This window comes from Malaclemys terrapin, chromosome 4 (assembly GCF_027887155.1).
Source record: "Malaclemys terrapin pileata isolate rMalTer1 chromosome 4, rMalTer1.hap1, whole genome shotgun sequence".
Taxonomy (NCBI): Eukaryota; Metazoa; Chordata; order Testudines; family Emydidae; genus Malaclemys; species Malaclemys terrapin.
The window spans coordinates 99,459,868-99,486,272 of record NC_071508.1 but is presented as its reverse complement, the minus strand read 5'-3'; the positions used below and the strand labels follow the sequence as shown (position 1 = coordinate 99,486,272).

At 38.0% G+C, this 26,405-nt stretch overlaps 1 protein-coding gene across 3 annotated transcripts in view; it reads right to left on the bottom strand.

Moving 5' to 3' along the window:
• The window catches only part of DPH6 (diphthamine biosynthesis 6), a 353,170-nt gene that overhangs the window by 190,246 nt on the left and 136,519 nt on the right, over positions 1 to 26,405 (bottom strand). For 2 of the 3 annotated variants that reach the window (XM_054024803.1, XM_054024806.1), the window contains 2 exons: positions 19,852 to 19,946; positions 13,232 to 13,319 (listed from right to left, as the gene is read on the bottom strand). The exons of the other annotated variant lie outside the window; for it this stretch is intronic. In XM_054024803.1, the coding sequence (XP_053880778.1) occupies positions 13,232 to 13,319; positions 19,852 to 19,946 (183 nt within the window). The remainder of the gene's footprint in view (positions 1 to 13,231; positions 13,320 to 19,851; positions 19,947 to 26,405) is intronic. 3 annotated transcript variants of the gene reach the window in all.

Here is a 26,405-nt window from a genome sequence, read left to right as displayed (position 1 = left end):
AGTCTTCAGAGAACTATCCACGATGACTCCAAGATCTCTTTCCTGATTAGTTGTAGCTAAATTAGCCTCCATCATATTGTATGTATAGTTGGGGTTATTTTTTCCAATGTGCATTTCTTTACATTTATCCACATTAAATTTCATTTGCCGTTTTGTTGCCAAATCACTTAGTTTTGTGAGATCTTTTTGAAGTTCTTCACAGTCTGCTTTGGTCTTAACTATCTTGAGCAGTTTAGCATCATGTGTAAACTTTGCAACCTCACTGTTTACCTCTTTCTCCAGATCATTTATGAATAAGTTGAACAGGATTAGTCCTAGGACTGACCCTTCGGGAACACCATTAGTTACCCCTCTCCATTCTGAGAATTTATCATTTATTCCTACACTTTGTTCCTTGTCTTTTAACTGGTTCTCAGTCCATGAAAGGATCTTCCCTCTTATCCCATGACAACTTAATTTACGTAAGAGACTTTGGTGAGAGACCTTGTCAAAGGCTTTCTGGAAATCTAAGTACACTATGTCCACTGGATCCCCCTTGTCCACATGTTTGTTGACCCTTTCAAAGAACTCTAATAGGTTAGTAAAACGTGATTTCCCTTTACAGAAACCATGTTGACTTTTGCCCAACAATTTATGTTCTTCTATGTGTCTGACAATTTTATTCTTTACTATTGTTTTAACTAATTTGCCCGGTACTGACATTAGACTTACCAGTCTGTAATTGCCAGGATCACCTCTAGAGTCCTTTTTAAATATTGGCGTTACATTAGCTATCTTCCAGTCATTGGGTACAGAAGCTGATTTAAAGGACAGGTTACAAACCATAGTTAATAGTTCTGCAATTTCATATTTGAGTTCTTTCAGAACTCTTGGGTGAATGCCGTCTGATCCCGGTGACTTGTTACTGTTAAATTTATCAATTAATTCCAAAACCTCCTCTAGTGACACTTCAATCTTTAACAATTCCTCAGATTTGTCATCTACAAAGGACAGTTCAGGTTTGGGAATCTCCCTAACACCCTCAGCCATGAAGACTGAAGCAAAGAATTCATTTAGTTTCTCCACAATGACTTTATCGTCTTTAAGTGCTCCTTTTGTATCTCAATCATCCAGGGGCCCCACTGGTTGTTTAGCAGGCTTCCTGCTTCTGATGTACTTAAACATTTTGTTATTACCTTTTTAGTTTTTGGCTAGCTGTTCTTCAAACCTCTTTTTGGCTTTTCTTATTACATTCTTACACTTAATTTGGCAGTGTTTATGCTCCTTTCTATTTACCTCACTAGGATCTGACTTCCACTTTTTAAAAGATGTCTTTTTATCTCTCACTGCTTCTCTTACATGGTTGTTAAGCCACGGTGGCTCTTTTTTAGTTCTTTTACTGTGTTTTTTTAATTTGAGGTATACATTTCAGTTGGGCCTCTATTATGGTGTCTTTGAAAAGTGTCCATGCAGCTTGCAGGGATTTCACTCTAGTCACTGTACCTTTTAATTTCTGTTTAACTAACCTCCTCATTTTTGCATAGTTTCCCTTTTTTAAATTAAATGCCACAGTGTTGGGCTGTTGAAGTCTTCTTCCTACCACAGGAATGTTAATTGTTATTGTATTATGGTCACTATTTCCAAGCTGTCCTATTATAGTATTATAGTTACCTCTTGGATCAGATCCTGCGCTCCACTCAGGACTAAATCGAGAATTGCCTCTCCCTTTGTGGGTTCCTGTACCAGCTGCTCCAAGAAGCAGTCATTTAAAGTATCAAGAAATTTTGTCTCTGCATTTTGTCCTGAGGTGACATGTACCCAGTCAATATGGGGAAAATTGAAATCTCCCGCTATTATTGAGTTCTTTATTTTGATAGCCTCTCTAATCTCCCTTAGCATTTCATTGGCGAACAGCGAACCGCGGCCAATGGGAGCTACATTCGGCCATGCCTGTGGACGTTCAATGTCAGCAAAATGTCTCGCGGCCCGCAATCAGATTATCCTGAAGGGCTGCATGCGGCCTGCGGGCTGCAGGTTTCCTACCACTGCTCTATAGCATACACTTTTAAGTAAATCTCTAAACACCCTGTAAAATAAGCATCATACACATAATTCATGATGGCATGGTGTGGGGTATGAAGATTATATGAGCATTTGCTCAGGATCACCTGCAGAATTCTCTTGTGACTCTGATATTTATGAATAATACAAGCATCCCAAACTTAAGCCAAATAAAACCTTTGTAACTCCCACCATTGTCTTCTTTCTCTTGTAAATAAAAATATATTAATATTGATAAAGTTATATGTATGTGTGTGTGCGCACGCACGCATGTGTATATATTTTAGTCCTATCAACATCCATTTACAGATATGGATATACTGAATATAATTACATACATTTACACAAACACCTGTTCATCAACATTCCTTTTGGAAATTACTGTCAAGCTGTAGGAACTGACTGATGTCACTGTAAATACACAAAGGACTGCACAAACAGTTATGCAGTCCTGTTGTTTGCAAGGCTTAGGATAAATGGCAAAGGTTTTTCAAGGCAGAATCCTGGATTACTCCAACAATGCAGGTAATCAATCAGTATCAAAACCAGCACAGGTGCAGGCTTCAGCAGAAGCATTAGGTGCGGGACCTGGCACTAGCTTGGGCTATGGGCTCAATGCCAGCATAGGCAGAGCTGCCAGATCCTGTTTAGTTGCTGTTTTCAGAGCTAGTACAAACACTGGCCTGCCATTACTGCCTACAGAGAAACTAATCTGCCTAGGAGGTTGAAACTTGAAACAGAGGATGAAGAGACTGCCATAAAGGGACTGACGTTGTACAAATCATCTTCCCTTCTGTGTTTGTCCATTTAAAAATAAAAAATAGTATAGGATCTTTGTTACCACAAAACAACACTCATGCTCTTTCACGTAAACATTTCTATTAATTACTGTTTCTCTCCCCTTTCCCCATCCACTATGGAATGATATCAATCTAATTTTGGCTCTGAGCCTGCAAACACTTATGCATTTGCTTCACTCTACTCATGTGAGTCATACTGACATACGACATGAGTAAAGTTATATTAATAGATTCAGTGATTATACAGCCAGAAGAGACCAACATGAACATCTAGTTTGACCTCCTGTATAATACAGACTATAGGATTTCCTTGAATTAAATTCTTGTTTGAACTACCACATATCTTTTAGCAAAAACATCCAAACTTGATTTTAAAATTTCCAGTGACGGAGAATCCACAGAAACCCTTGATACGGTTTTCTAATGGCTGAGCAAACACAAAAGTGTTCCAAAGTCAAGCACATGCATACATGTTTCTAGGTAGAGGCCTTTAGTTTGTAAGCAGGTACCTTATCTATGTGTTTAAGGCTCCACGCACACATCAGTACCATTATATGAAACACCAGTAACCACCAGACTCTTAGTATTTGTCTTATTAAGAAACTTCAATTGTCCATCACAGAAGCAGGTGTGGTAGCTTGTTGCAACCAAAATTTAAAAATGAATTCTCCCACTCAATAGCAATCAGAATAGAACATGGCAGAGAACTCGTAAAACGTAAGGAAAGATTATGATAATCTCTTTGTTCCGTGCTTTCTAACTTGATCATATTTCTTATTAAAACAAACATATAGAGGGGGACCACATGCAGCTTCTTTCAGTTATTCATGCACTGTGTAGGGACACAAGAGAAATTATTCTGAAATATCAGGATTTTGTTCAATAAAAGGATCTTGATAAATATAAAAGGACAGAAAAAGAACTATTCCTTTTATTGGAGAAATAGAGCAATTTTGGGATGGAATAAAGTAGAGAGGATATTGTGCACTGGCAGGCCAGATGCCAGCTCTTACCCAGGCTGCAGGGACTAGCTAAGAAATGACAACCTCGCAACTTGAGACCAGACAGGTCACCTGTATGTTAGTTTTGCTCAAAACAGTCATTAGTCTTATAAGAATGTATTTAGTGTTCAGATTCTATGAAATGCTTGTAAATTGCTGCATGCATTAATCTAACGTCTAATGTCTGTATTCCATGCTGTAAGAAAATAGGTAAGTTTTGCCTTAACTTTGAAAATGTTTGCTCTAAATTTATTAACTCAGGTCTGGAAATCATCCCTCCCCCTCACCTCGGCCCATCCAGAAAGACTATCAAAATCACATGGGCCATCAAAGATTATCACAATACAAACGCTTGGTTAATGGCCTTATTACACCTGGGAAATGCTACATGCCCATCCTGTGGGCTTGGAAGCTGAATGAAGGAAATAAAAAAAAGCCATAGGAAAATTTTCCATCTTTTTGGCTATTGAACTCTGAAGGGCCAGAGACTCTGAACTGAAGACAGAGATCCCCAGGGGCTGCCTCCTGGGTCCACCTGAAAGACACTTTGTATTGACAGATCACTACAATTCTGTCACTTTTCGGATTTAGAGTGTAACTCATGTGTGTATATGTTTGCTTGCTTTAACCAGTAAATAACTCTCATTTCTTTTTCCTAGCTAATAAACCTTTAGATAATTTATTACTGGACTGGCTACATATGTTGTCTTTGGTATAAGATCTAGGATACCAACTAATCTGGGTATAAGTGATTGGTCTCTTGAGACAGGAAGAAACCTGAATGTGCTATGATTTTTGTTATAAGTGACCATTTATCACGAAATCCAGGTTATCTGGGTGGCAAGATAGACTGGAGAATCTAAGCGGACTGTCTATGACTCCTGTTATAGAGATCCAGGAGTTCACATTTGTTACTGGCTTGATGAAAGCTAATTATAAAATACACCACCAGTCAAGGGTGTCTGCCCTGTTTTTGACAGTCTGCCATAAGGTCTGCACTCATGGTCATGAGCCACTCCAGATAGCACGACAGAAGAGATGCTTAATGTGCTCACTAAACTCTTCAGATAAATCAGTGTACATTGAAAAGAACTTCCACTTCATTTGTAAGAAAGGTTTTGAAAGCATGCCTAAAGCCAGAGTTAGTTACGCTTTTAGGATGTGGAGAGAGAACCTAAATGTGCTGAGGGAAAGGACATAACATTCAAAAGTGGCAGATTCTCCAGATGGAAGGCCAAATGGGCAAAAAGACACAACACTCCATGGATGTAGATTGGGTTTTCCTGTTTTCCCATTCCCCAGCATATGCCATTGATAGTCTGAATCCAAGATGAAGAAGTTTTATGGATTAGGTGATGTTTTTAATGCTCAGTGTACAAATAAATGCAAAGCTCTTTTTTCAGCATTTTCAAAGTAGTATTGAAAATGAGAAGCATGATCAAATGGAGATTAGCAGAAAATATCACGCTCTAAGAAGCTGGACAGAAATGGTTTATTTAGATGTAGCTAAATCAAATCTAACATGCAGTATTGTACTTCTTTAGTTCATAAGGCATGGAAACATTTCCCAGACACATTTTCTAGCATTTACAAATATATCCTCAAATTGACTCGCTAGAAAGATTTGCTAGCCTTTTACAGAGTCATAAGAGTATTAGAAATTGTTTGCATTGCTACAGCACCTTTCTGCTGAGGGATTTCAAAGAACTTCACAAACAATTAAGTGAGCTTCATCTCATGACTTTGGTTCGGTATGTAATTTACAGAGGTGGATTGGCTGGCTTACAGGACATCATGCCACCTTACAAGCAAAAAACACAGAAGACATACCTACCACCTCCTATCACAGGCTGAAAAACAACCACCCACCTTTCTTCTTTCTACTGCCTGCTACAGGAAGAAAACCTCACTGTTCTTTCTTCCAGTTCTGGGATATACCCACCTTATGGGATAGCAGATAGTGCTATGAATTGTGCTACTGGGTGCAGGTGAATAGTCCTGCTCAACTGGTGCAGGAACTATTGAGAGCGAGGGAACAAAACATTCATTTTACAATCATTTGTCTAGGATCAGCACAAGTTATGACTTTAGTCTTAAAATTTGAATATTACCTATTTTATTCAATTATTTAATTCATATTTTTGTAGACAAAGAAAAGTTAACATTTGTACTTTGGCTGTGATTCTCAGCCTGACAGGCTACACTGGTCTCAAATTTTTGAGAAGTCGTCTGCTTCAGAGATAAAATGTGCTATTTATTATGTATTTTGATGTGCTGAATTCAAATATGACAACTAAAACAACCGATTGTCTCCTGTTTCTAAGATATTTAAGTTTTTACATTTTATGTCTATGTATATTGTGTAGATAGTAGAGTTTAAACCATAAATTGTAAACCTAGGTCTTTTCATATGAAATATTATCATGTAAAGCAACCATAAAAACCTGTCCTGTTTATGTAACACTTTAAAAATCAGCAAAAGGATTATATAAATAAAATTTATTATGAAACAAAAGGCAAAAAACTAGTATGTACATAGTTTAGTCCTATTCAGTGTCTACTCGGCGCTTCTTGGCTTGTCTCTTGTATTCATTAAATGGAGCATCTCTTGTCACTGTCTAGCAATAGTCTGCAAGCATTGATGGGCTCCATTTCCCCTGATAGCGTTTCTCCATTGTTGCAATGTCCTGGTGAAATCGCTCGCCGTGCTCGTCGCTCACTGCTCCGCAGTTCGGTGGAAAAAAATCTAGATGAGAGTGCAAAAAATGGATCTTTAGTGACATGTTGCAACCAAGGCTTTTGTATGCCTTGAGGAGGTTTTCCACCAACAACCTGTAGTTGTCTGCCTTGTTGTTTCCGAGAAAATTTATTGTCACTAAGTGGAAGGCTTTCCGTGCCGTCTTTTCCTTGCCACGCAGTGCATGGTCAAATGCATCATCTCGAAGAAGTTCACGAATCTGAAAACCAACAAAGACACCTTCCTTTATCTTAGCTTCACTTAACCTTGGAAATTTTCCACAGAGGTACTTGAAAGCTGCTTGTGTTTTGTCAATGGCCTTGACAAAGTTCTTCATCAGACCCAGCTAGATGTGTAAGGATGGTAACAAAATCTTCCTTGATTCAACAAGTGGTGGATGCTGAACACTTTTCTTCCCAGGCTCCAATGACTGTCGGAGTGGCCAATCTTTCTTGATGTAGTGGGAATCTCTTGCATGACTATCCCATTCGCAGAGAAAACAGCAGTACTTCGTGTATCCAGTCTGCAGACCAAGCAAGAGAGCAACAACCTTCAAATCGCCACAAAGCTGCCACTGATGTTGGTCATAGTTTATGCACCTCAAAAGTTGTTTCATGTTGTCATAGGTTTCCTTCAGCTGGACTGCATGACGAACTGGAATTGATGGCAAAACATTGCTATTATGCAGTAAAACAGCTTTAATACTCGTCTTTGATGAATCAATGAACAGTCTCCACTCATCTGGATCGTGAACGATGTTGAGGGCTGCCATCACACCATCGATGTTGTTGCAGGCTACAAGATCATCTTCCATGAAGAAGAATGGGATAAGATCCTTTTCACGGTCACGGAACATGGAAACCCTAACATCACCTGCCAGGAGATTCCACTGCTGTAGTCTGGAGTCCAACAGCTCTGCCTTACTCTTGGGTAGTTCCAAATCCCTGACAAGGTCATTCAGTTCACCTTGTGTTATGCGGTATGGTTCAAAGGAGGAGGATGGGAGAAAACGTGGGTCTTGTGACATTGATGGTTCAGGACCAGAAGTTTCATCCTCTTCCTCTTCCTCGTCTGACTCAAGTGAGAATGATTCTGGTGCATCAGGAACCGGCAGTCCTTCTCCGTGGGGTACTGGGCTTATAGCTGATGGAATGTTTGGATAATGCCCACTCCACTTTTTCTTCTTTGACACACCTTTCCCAACTGGAGGCACCATGCAGAAGTAACAATTGTTGGTATGATCTGTTGGCTCTCTCCAAATCATTGGCACTGCAAAAGGTATAGATTTCCTTTTCCTGTTCAACCACTGACAAAGATTTGTTGCACAAGTGTTGCAGCATATGTGTGGGGCCCACCTCTTGTCCTGATCTCCAATTTTGCAGACAAAATAAAGGTGATAGGCTCTCTTAACCATAGTGGTTATACTGTGCTTTTGTGATGCAAAAGTCACTTCACCACAAACATAGCAGAAGTTATCTGCACTGTTCACACAAGTACGAGGCATCTCTGCTCACTTTGGCTAAACAGAAATGTGTCTCTTCGCAAAATCAAACACTGACAAATAAGAGAGCACGACACTGTATGATTTCTAGAGCTAATATTGGGCAATTTGTTCAGCAGAGTGATGTAAGCTTCGTTATGACTGCATCATCCATGACTTCTAGGAATAACATGATGCAATTCATATCATGTATGACGCAATACCAGCTTCAGATTGCATCATTCATTGTTTTGCCTAAAAAGAAAGTACTGTCCAAACCCAGTCATAGATTTATTCATAGATCCAGTGAAAGATGTATTTTAGTCATTTCTGGTTTAAATTGAGATCCCTTCCCTTTATAACTCACTTATCCTCCACCATTCCCAAGTCAAGGGTCGTATACACTGACCCAATAGCATATCTTGAAAACTAGAGCCAATCAACAATTTTAAGCATCATTTTTGTTCTCAGTGACGCAGAATTAGTAAAGTTTGACTACATTTATTTCAGAAGCATTTTGACTGTAGAGCAGTGGAATCCCATGCTGCTGTGGCAATAAGCCGGTCCAATTTACGCATTCAACTAGAGCTACAACATCCTAATGTAGGTAAACAGACTTACAGTCCTTTCTTTTCCCTCAAAGCCTAACATTTTCTCCACTTAATTTTACTGGGCAATTTTTCCTGCGTTTGAACATGAAAACAAGAACTGCTTATGAAATCAGCAGTTCTTAAAACATCAGCCAATAAAATTAGGAGAAAAATGAAGGTGGCGGGGGATGTTATAAGGTGGATGTGATTTAAAGTTTCATATTATATGACTCACCAGAATTAGAGAAAACTGTTGTCCATTAAAATGGTGTGGTTCTCATTTTTCCAGTGGTATGTGGCATTGGTTTCTATCCCTTGTTATTCATGAGACACTATAACTTAGCAAGGTAACTGCCCTTTCTCCTGACATCATAGCATGCTTTCAGCATGCCAAAGCACTCTAGGCTGTTTTACAATAACATTATACCCTTTTTACTGATGATTAAGCTAGGGAACAGAGAGATTCAGCAATTTGCCCAAGGTCGCAAGAGTGTCAAGTACACAGACAGAACCAGTTCCTTTTCAACCAAGCTCTCTAGGTTTCAAAAGTCTTTTTTTTTTTTTCCTGGCGAAGTGAATTTGGGTGCTTGTGAAAGATACCCCCCCTTGACAGTCCTGGAGACTGAAATCCTCTGTTTCCAAGGAACTTGCACAGCACAGATTCCCCACACTGCTCCATATGCCTCAGCCCTAGTCTGGAGTGCCCACTGCTAGGAGTGAAAGCATACTTCAGTTTACATTTAATCCTTGGCCTCTTTATAAACATTATAAACAAGGGTGCCAATTGGTGTTACTTGTCATGTTATCTTTTGTAATATGGACACATGTCCACTAGGAACTTGACAAAGACTACCAGTGTATTTCACATACCAATGACCAGTTATCAGACAGTAACAATTTTAGCTCACTACCACCTGGGTCAGATTCAAACCAGTGACCTTGTGTAGAAGCATCTGATTTCATATGGGCAAACTATAAAGCAAAATACAATGGGTGAAATCTTAGTCCCACTGAAGCCAATGACAAAACTCCCATTCAACTTCAATGGGTTTAAGATTTCACTCATTATATGCATGTGATGGGATGTGTTTTGGGGGAGGGGTATGTGTGAATCGACAGCAAGCACAGCAAACAATGAACAAGTGAAAAGCTTTTTCACATTTTAGCTGTACAAAGCCAAGCTCTTATAGGAGAAGTAAAATATTGATGAAGCTAGATTTCTACAACACAATGGTGACCTTGTTTTTTCTGATGAAGTAAGTGAGGCCTCCATGGACTATCAAAATGAATGTGCTATTAATAACAATATTATTTTTAGTTGTTTATAATAACCAAGCAAAAAAGCTTATTTGATCTGTTGATACCCAATGTTTTTATAAACTTTAATAAAAATATTAAGAAAATTATCTTTTTAGCCTTTTCTGTATCATTGGTAATAAAAGAAAAGAGGGTGGAGAAAAAGCTTTTCAATTATTATGCAAAAATACGTCTTGAAGTTGCACAGTAATGTATTAAACGAGAACAATGAATAAAATGTTAATCTCCCTCAGGCACAACAGCTCATTGTGCTGCCAGAAACAATCTAAAACAAATTTCCCCCCAGTCTTTGTAGTTAAACATGAAGAAATTTATCTGAAGAAAATGCACCACAGAATGGCAAAGAGAGCACAGATTTCTTTTATTGTACTACCCAAAATTGTGGAAATGATTATAAAATAGTCAATTCAAAGAATGTAAAATTAATGCCTGTGAAACATAACTAAGAGAAGGGACTTTTAGAACATAGAAATAGACATGTTATTTCAGCGATGAGATATGCATAACAAAACTGATATTGTGATTTATATTAGAGCCACATATCACTGTGCCTTTTAGTGTTTGGAAATACTATGCAGTCTATTAATGGATTCTCCAAAATAATTCTATAAATGAATACTTTTATATATTTTTCATAAATTGCAAATATTTTTCTCATGCTTTTAATAACCTCTTGAAACTAAAATCAATTTCTCTACTGAAGTACATTTTTCCCATTGTGTATACACAGTGATTTGTTGTGGTAAGGTAGCTCTCAAGGGCTGAATTACCGACTGATTAAAAAAAAAATTCATGGGTTTTGTAAACACATAATGGAGGAGAAAAGGTACTGTACTACAAGAGTTATCAATGGTTATCAATCTTGACAGTGTCACTTAAACATTTCGTGGTTAAACTATGCTAAGTTAGTAACATGTTACACTCTTCAAAGATTGACTGCCTCTCCATAGTAACAACTTCTTGAAAACATAGCTTAGTATACCATGACATAAATTAATCTAGAGCCAAAAGATTTTAATGCCTTTTCCCATGACACCATCATTAGAAAACAAACTATTTTCTTTTTTAACTCTAGAAGATGTTAGTGTATACCAAAATCCAGACCATGCTTCTATAACCCTACCTCTTTAAGAATGTGACAGCTTTGTCTACAATGAATTTGAAATATGATTTGCTATAAAACTGCTTGAAACTGTGAGGCTTTAACAAAATCTGAAACATCTACATAAGAAGGGGAAAAGAGCTTCTGAATAGATAAAAGTAAAATCTTGATTCTTATATAAAATGTAATGCATTTTAATACGATTTTTTTGCCTGATTTATGTAAAGCTTTGTGTTTTTCATTTTCCCTAACCTGTCATGCTGTAGTGATGTATGGTGCATTTTAGCATCAAGTTTGCCATGAGCAATAAAGTCAGTGCCCCCAAAGAAATATTAATATATTTCCACTACTCTCCCTCACCAGAGTTTTCTATTATTCAGCTTATTTGGTTTCACTTCACATAGTTGGTTGACATAATTTTCACACAGTCTCTCATACAAATATTTTAAAATTTTACATTTAAAAAATCCCAAACAAGAAATGGATAGGATGAAGCAGGGAGTACCTGCCACAGTTGGAAAGCTAGGAATGAGGTCATTTGGGAAGAAAATAGGGAAACATTTTATCTCTTTGGAGAGAGAGAATGCAAAAATTGAGACAGTATTGCTTATTGATAAAAATATACAATCTGTCTCTCCTAAATAAAGACAATTGATACTCTATGTATACTTGACGTGTTCAAAAGTCACCAGATGAACAACAAAAAAAACCCGCTGATGCATTCAGTAATGATCCCTGTATATGAAGTAGCTTGACTGATTTTCAGATTGTAAAAATAAACAGAAAAGGAAAGTAAACTACAATCAGCTGCAATACCAGAACCCCCTTTCATCGCCCCCAAGGAATACCAAGAAGGTTTCTAGCACAGCAGGAAGATCAACAGGCATGTTTCCTCAACAAAAGCAGTCTTCAAGATAGATCTTAAAAGAAGAAATACCTTCATAGCTGACGCAAAAGCCATCAAGGAAATCTCTTATAAATCTATTATCCATATAACTTACTTGCATTTTAACATTATTTAGTAAGTGTGCCTAAGTTTAATGTTGTAAAATAAAGTTGGTAACAAAAAGTCCTACTTTGAGGTACTATTGGCAGCCCTTTACAAAAATCTTAACATGTCATTAATTGCAGAAACATGTCAATATGTTCTTTTTTATCATTCAGAAATATTGCACAACCGAATTTCAATATTACTCTAAGGGTACAGAAGTCTGTAAATGAAATGTTACCATTTATAAACATGCAAAAGGCAGAAAGGTTCACTGCACATGTATAATAATCAAGAGAAAATGGAATGGTAAAATGTGCTCACAAAAAGGAAGAAAAGAATGTTGTCTTTGAACCTCATTAGCAATGCTATAGTCAGGGTAAGTTTGCAATACTCAAGAATCTTTCAGCACACATGTACCTCTACCATTACCATTACTAGAGCTCTTACTCCTGCATTGCACACTTTCCATGCTACCATAAGCTAGAAACAAACTGAATCCCTTTGAACTACTGCTAATATTTCTTAAGCTCTCTATCAAGTTTGGCTGGTCAGCTCTCTCCTTATATGACAGAATATCTCCTCTGCAGTAAACTCATCTTACTGAGGGGTAGCTGACTGGAATAGGATTAGGAACTGATGCTTCACCTCCCAGACTTAGAATCATTACTATCTTGGGTTGTCTACCATATGTGAAATGAGGGTCTGGTAGATACAACTCATCTACTGGGGATCAACAGGTCTCTAAACGACATCTACTTTTCACCAAAAATAGCAATAAGAAAATCAACCTCACAACAACTGAACGCTGTTTATAGGGTTTCCTAATACAAAAGTATCAGTTGTGTTCCACAGCGTGGGTGGCTGCCCTTCAGTGGTTGCACATGTGCTTGGCTGAACAGTGTCTGCTAAGCGCCTTGAGGTTTCAAGATGAAAAATGCTATACAAATACTATTTCCATTCATTCACTTGGCACAAGTGAGCATCTGTGTTGGGTCTTTCCGATGGCAATTCCCAAAAACCAGTTAAAGTAAGTACAGGTTTTACAGCAAATAGAAGGACAGAGCCAAAAACTTGGATGAAGTCCAAATTGTGAAAAGCAACATAAAAAGGAAGTAGTCCATATGTCTTCACTGTCTATTAAACGGAACATAAGATTTAGAAAGATGTACTTGCCTTATCTTCCAAGTGTAATTTTAAAAAGCGGAGGTAAGCCACAGGTGCAAATGCATCAGCTGAATGTACAACTACTTGGGATGAGTCCCTGAAATACAGAATCATAAACACCGTATTTTAATGCATGGTTTTATGGATAGGCTATGCCCATTGTCCCTCAACTACTATTCAACATGGTTTACCAACTACTGCTCAAGGGTTTTGTTGCTTTTTTAAAAAAAGCTGATTAATTAGGAGAAACTCTTTTTGTCAGAAGTTTTGGTTTAATATAAAAAAAAACCTCAGCAGACTCTCATAATTTGCATTTTATTTCATTGTCATAAATTTAATTCAGAAAACATAAAACATTAAACAATGGGGTTTTAGCTTCAGAAGGTGCAAGAGAAAGTCATATGCATAAAAATTATTAATTTTGGGGGGTTTTGTACTCAGTAAAGCTATTGGCCCACAGATAGTTCATTTGGAATTACACTGAAGTAACCAGTCTTGACATTTTCACTAAGGAAGTGTAAGTACAGATACTCTACTTTGTAAACTAAGACTTTCAGGATGTAATCTATTTACAGAGTAAGTGGAAGATATCCAGGGGGTCAAATAATAAAATTAAGTTTGTTAAAGGAAGGACATTGGCATCAGCTAGAGAAACCAGTGTTTATAGTCAGAACACAACCAATGAGTGTTCTTATTGCAAATAGTCCCTAGAACATTTTGGACCAGATCCTCAGCTCGTCTAAATGAGCATAGCTATATCAATTTCCAAAAGGTGATGATCTGGCTTATTGTTATCAGGACGACAGTCAATGTAGGTTAGAAATAGCAATATCGGGAGCAGAAAGATTTAAGCTGAAAATCCACTGGTGAATTTTACAACTGCTTTGTTCCCAAGGGTTCACGACTTTGGTACACCTGATAGATGTCTCTTTGGAAAACGTTAAAGAACAGCAATGGGCAAAAAGTGACTGAAAAAATATCTTTTTATAGAAGATACCTACTTTGCTCTGTATTCAGACTCTTATTTTCTACTTCACTAACTAAAATAAGTTTCTATTACCAATACTTTAAAAAATTATACCTTGCTCTGAAGAATCGATACAATGAGAGAGATATGGGTGATATAGTTGTTCACACATCAATAGAATAATTAACTCTAAGTTCCATTGGTATTGCTAAACTGTTAAAGGACCCACCTTACCGTCCAGATCCCAGGTTCAATTTGTAGGGCTGGAAGTTAGAAAAACTCTCATTTACTTGGCAACTGAACAAATTTTTTATTGAGTCTCTGAGAGAGAATAAACATGGAACCCCAAGATTCCATTTTTACATAATGATTTTTCAGAGGCAAAGCATACTTTAAATAAGGGGTTTGCCTACATGAATAATTAGTTCATGTCATGCCGGGATGTGACTCTACCCCATGCTAGCCTGGCATGGTCTAACTGTCCATGTGCTGCTGATGCCCATGAACAGTTCGTGCGAGTACTTTGATCTAGTCCTCTTTGAAATGAAACTCGCTCAAAGCACTCTAGTTGTTCGTGTAGACAAGCCCTAAGACACAGTACTACATAAGACTTCATAGGTGCAGGGATTCAGTTCTAATATACCCTTTTAAATAATGCCAACCAAACTGGAAACATCTGAAAGCATCTGGTCAGACTTGAATGATTTCCTTAAAGAGTTCAGGTAAAAATATCATTTTTCTTTATAAACATGCTTTGGAATTGATCATTAAAAACTCCTAAGATGATAACATAATACCAAAGGACAGCTTTAGTGAATGAATGCTAATGCATTTTTTAATCAGGATCACTAAGAAATTCTTGATAATGAAATCTGTGGCTCGGTTGTATATAGTTATTAAATGAAGACAATAAAATATTCCTGTACGAAAACAAATAATTATCTTTAGTCATTCATTTTGAATTCTGTTCTCATGCAAAGCAGGAAGTGGAAACGGATAAAATTCATGCGCGCCATGAATAAAAACATACAATAAGAGATGGATTGTAGGAATACCACAGGATTTAATGATGATATTCTTGATAAATGTTTCTTGTTTATTGATTAATTTCCAGGAAATATTTAGGGAAGTCTATTTCTTTTCCAGGATGCATACATTTCCTACTTGGAAATGATGATGTTAAGGTATGTATGTATGTACGTATGTATGTATGTATAAATAAATATAGGACATTCTATGGGGTGTGTTTGTTTGTTTGTTTTTACTGTATTTGGCATTAAATAAAGACACCAAGCTAAAAAAACTAAGAAACACTGCAGTAGAAGAGGGGATCTCAGACCCCCATCAAGAAGAAGAATAAGGTAGGTACAGTGGGTTTGACCAAAGAGAGTAGAGAAATGGTAGTTCATGGCAGTTATTGAAGTCTGGTTAAATCTGTGAGGATAAATTTGAGGATGGTCTGTGGTTGGATAGATGGGTTCTACTAGAGTAGGACAGGAGTGAAGGGAATTTGTGGATATATATATATAAGTAAGGCTGCGAGTCTGTCACAGAGGCCACGGATTCTGTGACTTTCCAGGACCTTCGGGACTTCTGCAGCGGCCGGTGCAACTGACCCCAGGGCCCCCGAAGCACGAACAGTGGCCTCAGGTCGTTCCCGCCAACACCAGCAGCAGTCCTGGGCCGCGCACGGCTGTCCCCAGTTCCCCGGAGCACCAGCAGTGCCCCTGAGCTGCTCCCCTCCCATCAGATTTCCCAAGATTTTGTCAGGGGTATATAGTACAGGTCATGGGCCATGAATTTTTGTTTACTGCCTGTGACCTGTCCATGACTTTTATTAAAAATACCCATAACTAAATCTTAGCCTTATATACAAGTAATTTAAAGATAAAAAAAACATCTCAGGGATGCTGTAATCATCTCAAAACCAAATAGCATAAACCCAGAAAATTCAGAGTTAAGGTTAAACTTCGAAGTGTTCCAAACATGCTAAGTTACAGAAATGCAGTTAGGGCACCCAAATAACCCAAACACTGCCCAGTACTGATACCATGACAGAAAAAAATATGAAACAATCCAACTAACCCTCTTCCCCCCCGCCCCCCCCCCAAAAAACAACACCCAACAGTTTAATTTAATCTGGGACCAAAGACGCTAATATGCATTAAACATGAATGTATGGTTATTGCATGGTATCATTGCAGGGCCAAGTTAAGATTGTTTGGCTGCTTCAACTGAAGCAAAAGGTTAAAGTCTGTTTTTCAGAAGTGCTGGGCATCCACAGGTGTCATTGGCTTCCATGGGAATTACAAGTGCTCAGCACCTCTGAACTAGCAAGTCTAGGTGATTTGGTGAACAAATTATAGTAGACTCTGGCAAAACCAGATCTCCTGACTTTCCTTCCTGTTTTGGCCATAAGTTCATCCTTTCTCTCCTAAATTTTGCATATCTTTAAACTTGTACATCTTCAGATGTCTAATTCAATTAACTCAGCATGTCCCTCATAAATTCTCCTCTGACATGAGAAATTTCAGCAGTAAGAGATATTTTCAAAGGGAGCTTGGTGGGGGAAGGGTAGGAAAAAATCAGTCTTATAAGGGAAGGCAAGTCACAGAGTCTTAACTAGACTGCCATCATTCTGTAATAAAGCAAGCAACAATACTGGCAATTTTCTCTTATCCACAAATCTAGCAGATTGCCTTTCTGTTCAGAGAAAAATTTGAGGAAATGCATTTTGTGAGACATTACACGTATGATAAAAACATCATCCAGGAAAAATACTACCCAGGAGTCTATTTACTATAATAGGTGAGTTAGATTTTCTCTTTCCATTTTTTGTGGGGAAGACTCATCTTCACTGTTTTTTGCTGGGATCTACATTTCATGCAGACAAAGTTATTTTTAGGGAGAAGAATTGGACTAGTTTCGTACATAGGATTTTTGTTACTTTAAAAGTCCTTAGAGGTACTTGTATATCTTTATCTAAGCTTCAAAATGTTACTGAAGTGAAATATATTTGAACTATGACAATCTAACCACCTAGCATCTACACCACCATAGTGAATGGAATAGCCTACCTACAGTCTCTAGAGTATCTATCAAAATAGCCAAGGACCTCTAAAAAAGCAATAATAGAGTCACAGATTCATAGATTCTAAGGCCAGAATGGATCCATTGTGATCATTTAGTCCGATCTCCTGTATAACACAAGCCATAGAATCCTCCTCCCTCACCCCCCGCCACCAAAATTCCTAGAGCATATCTTTTTAAAAATCCATCCAATCTTGATTTTAAAATTGTCAGTCATACAGAATCCCCCATGTCCCTGGTAAATTGTTCTAACAGTTAATTAACCTAATCGTTAATTTTTTTATGCCTTATTGCCCGTCTGAATTTGTTTAGCTTCAACTTTCAACCATTAGATCTTGTTATAAGTTTGTCTGCTTGACTGAAGAGCCCATTATAAAATATTTGTTCTCCGTGTAGGTACTTACAGACTGTAATCAAGTCACCCCTTAACCTTCTCTTTGTTAAGCTAAACAGATGGCGCTCCTTGAGTCTATCACTATAAACACATTTTCTCATCCTTTAATAATTGTGGCTATTCTGTGAACCTTCTCCAATTTATCAACATCCTTCTTGAACTGGAGACACCAGTAGCCGATGTCCCAGTGTCAAACACAGTGATAAAATAACCTCTTTACTTGTACACAACATTCCACTGCTTATGCATCCAAAGATCATATTAGCTATTTTGGCCACAGCGTTGCACTGGAAGCTCTAGTTCAGCTGATTATCCACCCTATCCCGAAATCTTTTTCAGAGTCACTGCTTCCCAGAATAACGTCCTCTATGATCTACATTCTTTATTCTTAGATATATATAGTTACATTTAGCCATATTATTTGCTTGTGCTCAGCTTACTAAGCAATCTCGCTTGTTCTCTGTCAGTGATTCGCCCTCTTCATTATCTACCACTCCCCAATTTTTGTATTGTGCAACCTTGATCAGTCATGATTTTATGTTTTCTTCCAGGTCACTGAGAAAAACATTAAACAGGATAGTCAACAACTGATTTCTGTAGGATGCCACTAAGAAATCCATCATCTCAGTGATGATTCCCCATTTACAATTATGTGTTGCGACCTATCAGTTAGCCAGTTTTTAATCCATTTAATATGTTCCATCTTAATTTTCTGAGGGGTAGCCGTGTTAGACTGTATCCACAAAAACAATGAGGAGTCTGGTGGTACCTCAAAGAAACTACCCTTAGATTCGGTGCCAAATGCAGTTCCACTAGACCTGAGACTAAGGACCATAATATAGCCCTCCATATTAATCCTCTCCTCTCCTTAACAATAACTGACACTTTCTAGTAAGACATGAAATCATTTTACCGCAGACTTGTCTTTATTCAGGCAGGTACTTCTAAGGGCTTAAGGGAGTTAGGCACCCAATCCCAATGTGTGTGAGCGTGAGAAAGAAAGAAAGCAAGCAAGCAAGAAAGAAAAGCAGCCAAACAAATTTCAATGCATTGATATGAACATATCTTATGATGTCAACTAACAAATTTTATAACAAATGTAGACTGAAAGCTAGCCACTCTTTTTCTGGATGATGCTGTTGTGTACCAATATTACCAATTAACAATACAATGCTGATCAGACCACAACATTTTGTCTGGCTGAAAATAGAGACCTTGATGAAGTCACTGTACCAAACAGATCTTATCTCTAAAATAATAAAGTGCCATAAATGCCTGCTCCTTTTCTTACTGAAATTGATGGTAATTTGCCATTGATTTCAACAGGAATAGTATCAGCCCTGAATTGCACAGTAAATTTGCCACATTTCCTCTATTGCTTACTACTGCTAGAAGAAGATATAAAAGAATAGGCCTGTTTCATAACAGCACTAAATGTCCATATGTGCCATAATGCTGACCTTCCATAAGTTGATGTATCTGAAATGGTATGCAAGTGACATTCCGTTATTAGAGACTGTTTACTTGGATAAGAATAGGAGCAATAGTCAAAACATCTCAAAATATGAAGGCTAAGCTATTCAACGTCATGTACTGAGAAACTTGAATTAAGACAGAGAAATTTCGCATATACCTCTAAACACATTTTAACAAATTTCAGCAAAGAAATAAGCTGCTCAGAGTAGCTGGATGGATTCAAGCAAGTTTACATTCAAAAATGTCCCCTTAGTAACTGATGGAAAATGTTTAGCATTATCATTCTAAGTCACTAAAGTTGAAAAAAGAAGAAGAAAAAAAAAGACACAGAGTTAATGGAACCCACAGGCTACTGATGTGGCAGTTTATCAAATGTAGCTGTAATGAAAGATAAATATTACAGGCAATTCGCACTTCATGAAAGGATAAAAGTGTCAGTGTGTAGGTACCAGTTTTACTGCAGGCCATAATCAGCAAGTAAACGAAAGTGCAAATGTCTAAAAAGTTTATAGCCTTCTATGAAGGCCTCGTCTTGTCAGGCATTGATTTAGGTTTTCAGAGGACTTTGCCAGCGTTAAACAAAGTGACTGTTTGTGAACTTAGAGGACATGTTCGACTCCTGCCAACAAATGTTGCCTCAAGCTAAATGTTAATATGTTCCCATCACTTAAATTTAAGGAAGGGGAAGAAACAGTTCCTTACACAACTATTTTCTTCTTAAACAGAGGACAGTCCAAAGTGAATGTTTCATATTCCCCACCTTCTCCACAAACATGAACTTCATACTTCTTAGAGAGCTGAGACAAAAGGAAAAAACGGGTAGTTAGAATAATTGCTGCTCTTATACATAGCATTAAATGTATTTTACTGAAAATGTATGTGTGTACAGGGCTTATAGTAATTTTCTCCATGTAAGTGTCTCACTACAACTCTAAAAAAAGGAACAAACTCTAAAATGCACTGGATGTACTTGTAAGTTTCTGACTCTCCTCTACAGTACTTTATACAAACTGATTCATAATATTTTTAATGTTCCAAAAATTACTGCCATGTTGTTTTTCATCTCTGCAATAGTTACACTTCACCATTCAGATAAAAAAATCTCAGTGACTGCACCGCAGTAGAAATGGAAGGATGTTGAAATAAGATTCCTTTAAGAAATGGCTAGAAAATAACAATAATCTTTACATCCACTCCCAGACCTCATTATACAGTCTGTGAGATATCTTGTGTTGTAAGCTCTGACCAGAAGCTACTGAATTCAGCAAACATAATATTATTATAGCAACAGCTTTAACAATTGTGATCTACATATTTGTTGGCTCAAACTCTTTCCCAAATCTTCAAGTAAAAGAGTTAATCCTGGCCCCACTAAAGTTAATTGCAAAACTCCTACTGACTTCAATGGAGCCAGGATTTTACCCTTAGAGGGGAAGAAACATTAGCCATTTTCTTTTGGTTACATCCCTGAACATTTTTCATAATTTTTTTTGCACTTTGTTTTGTATTTACCTGATAGACAAGCCAGATACATTATACATGAAAGTAAATGTAACAAGTGCAAAAGAATACTATTTGTCTGTTTTTAATCATCCTAAATCCTCAATTTAGCAGTTTCTCACTTGAGGTCTGATCCAAAGTTTTGCTTGAGTAAAGAGCGTAGAGCCAATCTCTTGAACAGTACATTCTAATTCTGTTTTAACAACAGTGTAATGGTAGGTGGTAACCATGCAATGTAGGAATTTAATTATGCTAAGAGCACACATTAAATCTATGATACAGTAAAAATGCTAATTGGACACAGTACAAAGCTTTTCTAGACTCATGATTCCACTCCTGCACCTCACGATTTTGTGATTATAATTTGACTTTTAAGTGGTCCTCATTCTTTTTAAGAAAGTTATAAACATTGTTACTTGTGCACTTGTATTATCCTTTAAGAGGTTCATCCTGCAATCTCTCCCTTTGTGGAATTTCCATTGACTTCACTGGGAGTTATGTGCATGGAGGGTTTCCTTGAATGGGAAGACTGGATGCCAGAATCAGCCCTGAAAGCTGATTTGAATGCACTCGGAAGAGTTGGGTCTGGGGTTTCCATCAGGGCAAATGGAGCTCACTGGATCAGGGCAGAGACTTAGGGCAGGATCCAGGGCCTTTTCCAGGCAGGTGACTATACACTGATCTAAAATGCTGCAGTGGAGTACACAGCAGGAACCCACCAGGCCTCCACAGGTTGACAAGGCCAGAAGATGTGTGAAGCATCTGGAATGGAGAGTTTTGGCAATTAGCCACCAAAAAATCATATATGTTACATGAATTATTCAGGGACAATAGGGTACACCGCTCTGACTGGGGAATCGATATATTTTTGACCAGTGTTAGGGAGGGAACTGTTAACTATGGATACATCTACACTACAAACTAGGGGTATGATGCCCCTACTTGTGTACACATACTCACGCTAGCTCTGATTGAGCTAGCACAAGTATAAATAACAGTGTAGATGCAGTAGCACTGGTAGCGGCAGAGGAGGCCTGGCTGAGCCCTTCTGAGTACAAACCTGCCTGAAACCAGTGGGTATATACTTGACACGGCTCAGCTATGCTTCCACTGATGCTACCAATGCTACATTGCTATTTATACTTGTGCTAGCTCAATGAGAGCTAGTGGGGGTATGTGTACATTAGCAGGGAATCAGGTTCCTAGCTTGTCGTGTAGATGTAGTACATCTGGGTACACAAGTGGGAGGGAGGCAGTCAAACTAATTGCTGGCACCTCCTCATGGCAAGTATAAAGTGGAGGTACTCATTCCATAGAGGATCTGATTCCCTGATAATAAGGAATTGGAAGAGGACTTAGTGGAAGGCATCCCCTAAAGAATGTGGGGAATGGGGTTAGGATTCCTAATGTCTGGTAAAGTGAGGAGACAACCCCCTTTCTCCAGACCCTTAACCTTCAAACAAGGGGAAGGCAGTGGGCTTCCAGCAATGGACTAGGGCATGCTATGGCGGGGTGGGGAGCGAACAGCAGCTCTCCACCAGGGGAAATCATGACCTGCATTGTACATATTTTAGCTGGATAGTTCCCAGTGGAGTTGAATTAATAAAGTTGCTGCCTAATTAAACCACATCACTTGCACCTTCTCTGTCTGTGTGTGCACCCAAGACAATGGGGGCCTGTATCCTGAAAAGCAGTAACTCTGAAAAGGATTTAGGTGTCACAGAGGACAAGCAACTCAACATGAGCCCTCAGTGTAATGCTGTGACAAAAAAGGCGAATATGATCTTTGAATGGATAAACAGGGAAGTAGTGAGTAGCTGTAAGGAGGTTTATTTGGTCTTGTCTGAGCACAGTGGTCTGGACTCAATGAGTTCTCAAGGTCCCTTCCAGCGCTACATTTTTAAGATTCTATGATTGTACTTTGTATTCTGCATTGGTGAGACCAACACTGGAATACTGTGTTCAGTTCTGGGGTCCACATTTGAAAAAAAAAATGTTGAAAAACCAGAAAGGGTACATAAACGAGCCACAAAAATTATTCAAGGGCTGGAGAAAATACCTCACAGTGAGAGACTTAAAGTGTTCAATCTGTTTATCTTATCAAAAAAAGATTGAGAGGTGACTTGTTTAAACTGTACAGTACAAGTAACTGGGAGAAAATACCGAGTAGTAAGGGACTCTTTAATCTAGTGGGAAAAGATCCAGTGGCTGGAGGCTGATGCCCAACAAATTCAAATAATAAATTAGGCAAATTTTTTTTTTTTTTTTTTTTGTTAACAGTAAGGGTGATTGACCATTGAAACAAAGTACCAAAGGAAGTGGTGGAGTCTCCATGTCTTGAGTGCATCAAATCATGACTAGATTCCTCTTTGGAAGATGTGCTTTAGAAGTAAATGAATCAGAAGTCAATGGGCTCAATACAAGGGTAATTAGATTAAATTAATGGCCAATGATAGACAGGATGTCAGACAAGATAATACAATGGTCCTTTTGGCCTTAAAATCTATTATGTGTAATTTTTATTAATTATTATTATTATTGTCCTTGCTGATCCAACTCCTTGTGACTTCAATTCAATTCTGAATCATTGTAAACTATGCATTTGATGCTTAACGTGTTGAGCACCCTCAGCTCATTCCTCATACAGGATAGAGCAACTGTCTGTATCTGTCTCTAACTGGAGAGAGATCAAAAATATTAGTCCCCCATATCCTTTTTTTTCCAGGCTAAAATTAAGGCAACATTATTTTATAAGCATTTAGTCTTATAGATACATTTTCAGTGAAACTGTTTATATTTTTACACAAGACTAAGGTTACTTTTATATTAGGGGATTTATTTTTACAATGCTACCAGAGGATTTCAGGTAATGGATGTGTCTGATATGTTACAATAAAACTGTACTAGTATTCCTGAGTATGGAGAGTGTTAGTTAAGCTTCCAGTTTTCTTTAATAAGTATTTCTTTTAAAATATTTTTTAACAGATCTGGATGACTTGAGTCATCACCTTAGCATAAAGAACACCAGGGACTCTGAACACAGACATAAAAAAAAGAAAGTAGTACAAAGAACTTAATCCTTTTACAGGATCAAAGATCACATTTTTAATCATAGCCCTTTGACACTGAATATGAAGCTGGAAAATGTTAAATACCATTTTGCTTGCACTATCTTCAACCTTTTATTTCTGAAAAATATCTAATAGCTCAGACAAAGATGGTATCTGTCATAAAATTCTACATGACTGTTTACCCATTTTGTGATGGAAAATTCAAATCTCGTTTTAAATAAAGATAAAATTATCTTTTTAAAGGCAATGTTATCACAGGCATTTCCTTCCTAAAGAGAGAATATCTCCATGTGTAAAAATAACCAAACATACATTTAATCAAGCTTTCATTTTCAAAAATTATACTCCTGACATACAAGACAGTTTCACCTGTCAAAAAGTGCAGCAAGGTTTTTATAGGACAAATCTATCAAAAATAATTAATGTTGATACAATAAGAATGGACAACTTACAAAACAGTTAGTCAGAACCTTTTATTCTTCTTCCTGCCAAGAGCTTCTGCTGCAATGAATACTAAATAGAACTACTGAAAAATAAAACTAATACACAGGTTTGTTTGTCTTTTAAAATAAAAAAACTATGAAATGCGTGTATTTTTGAGGAACAAAGAAGTTTGTCTGATTTTTTTCCAGGTGCAGCCTAACTAAAAATATTTCACAGTGAGAATAAGGAATGAATGTTTACTGTGTAAGTTATTTCTAAACTTGATGGTTCTGCTTTTAAGCCTTGACTGCTGTGAGTTCTTCCTGGAAACCAACATCAAACACTTCAAAGCTGAGAGTCTAAATTTGCTGTCCTTGTTGGGAAATCCCAACTTTCAGTGCCATTGGGCTTAGGATCATATTTGGTCCTGAGCATTCTAAACTCCAAGTGAAGTCACTAGCAACTGAAGATACTTAGCACCTCAAAGGATCAGGCTCTTAATGTGCCTTTTAGAAGTAAAAGAAGCTGAGCTATATTTTTCAAGCTGCCATCAGTGAGACAGGAACCAGCTTTCAAATATTTTAAAATACTAACATTTTTTACAGAGTTGTGTTATCTTGTTTTGCAAGCTAGATCTGACATGCATAATAAATATGACAACTCAATAAGAATAACTTTTAAAGCTAAACCTAAATTTCATGAGAGCGGGATCTTGCCTCATAGTTGTAATGGGTCAAAACAACCTCACCTCTCATTATATTTACAAATTACACCACTCAAGAAAAGTTGATATCCAGTCCGATTCTAAACCTAAAACAAATACCAGAGTATCATGGAAACAACTTTTACACTAGATGAAATCCAGCATCAAACAAAGATACAAATAAAGCTTTCATTACATATACAAAGTGAAGCCCACATACTCAATACAACTCATCCTCCCGCTATCCTGACCATGAAACTGCAGGGTGAAGGCTGAGTTTATCACAGAATTTTAGTGGTCAGAGATGGGAAAGGCCAATTCAATTACTGAATCCAACCTGCTGCAAGGGAAAGATTTTATAGCTCCCAGTCAGAGAACATATCAGGTATTAAACCTTCTATACACTTCATCTTCACCAACAGGCCAAGAAGTAATAATTAAATTCTGGTGCAACTGTTCAAACCACAAACAATTTCTAATTCTCTATCAAGGAAAAATACCGTACAAGCAAATATTACTGTTGCATGCATTTGATTTTGATTTTTTAAAAGTTCTACATAGATTAGGGTTCTTGGCATGTTGCCAATAAAGCCATCTACTTTAGCAAGGATTGGGCATCTTTGGAACAAGGCAAGTAGTTGGACAAGAGCGCAAATATAATCATCTCAATTTAACATAATGAATCAACACCGAGCTATTTAGAAAAAAATAAATCAAGAACTTTTCTTGTCACAATGAAATAATATAATTATTTTACTGTGCTGATAAAAATGACCCATGATTATGGCCCTACTTAACTTCCGATATTGAGGAAATTGCAAATTCTGCAATATTAGGTTTCCACCATAATTTTGACAGCAGGAGTCCTGGCCACCACAGGGCTGAGAGTGGGCTCCCTCACTGTCAGCCCCGAGTGGCCACTCTCAGTCCCGGGCGGCCGACAGTGGGAGCCCGCACTATTCAGCCCCCTGTTCTCATTCTCAGCCCCAGACCCCCACCAGCGGAAAATTGCAGAAAAGTAATAATGGACTTTTTTACTGCAAATAATAAAGTCTGTTACTACTTTTCCGCAATTTTCCATGGTTTGTCCGCAACTCAGCTGCAATTTTTTGACAATCATCCTGCAATTCACATAGGGCCTTATCCATAATAAAATAGAAGCCACAGAAGAACATCATTCCACTCATAACCTTAATCTCCAGGATATAAATCAGAAAAGAACTTACTGTATATACTCATTCATAAGCCGAATTTTTTTTAGTGAAAAAAGGGACGCACCAGAGAAGGGGGCTGGCTTATGAACGGGTATAGCGAGGGAGAGGTGGGACACAGCCCCTCCCCCCAACACAGGGAGCAAGGAGAGGCAGCACAGCCAGCAGAGCCAGAAGGGAAGAGGCGGGGCCAGAGTCTCTCCGCTTCTGGCCAGGCTGCTCTCCCCCCAGCCTCCGAAGCAGCTGCAGCTCCGAGGCTGGCAGGCTGCAGCCGTGCCTCCCGCCCGGCCCCCCCAGAACAGGCTGCAGCTGTGCCGCCCGGCCCAGCATGTTGGAACATGCTGCGGC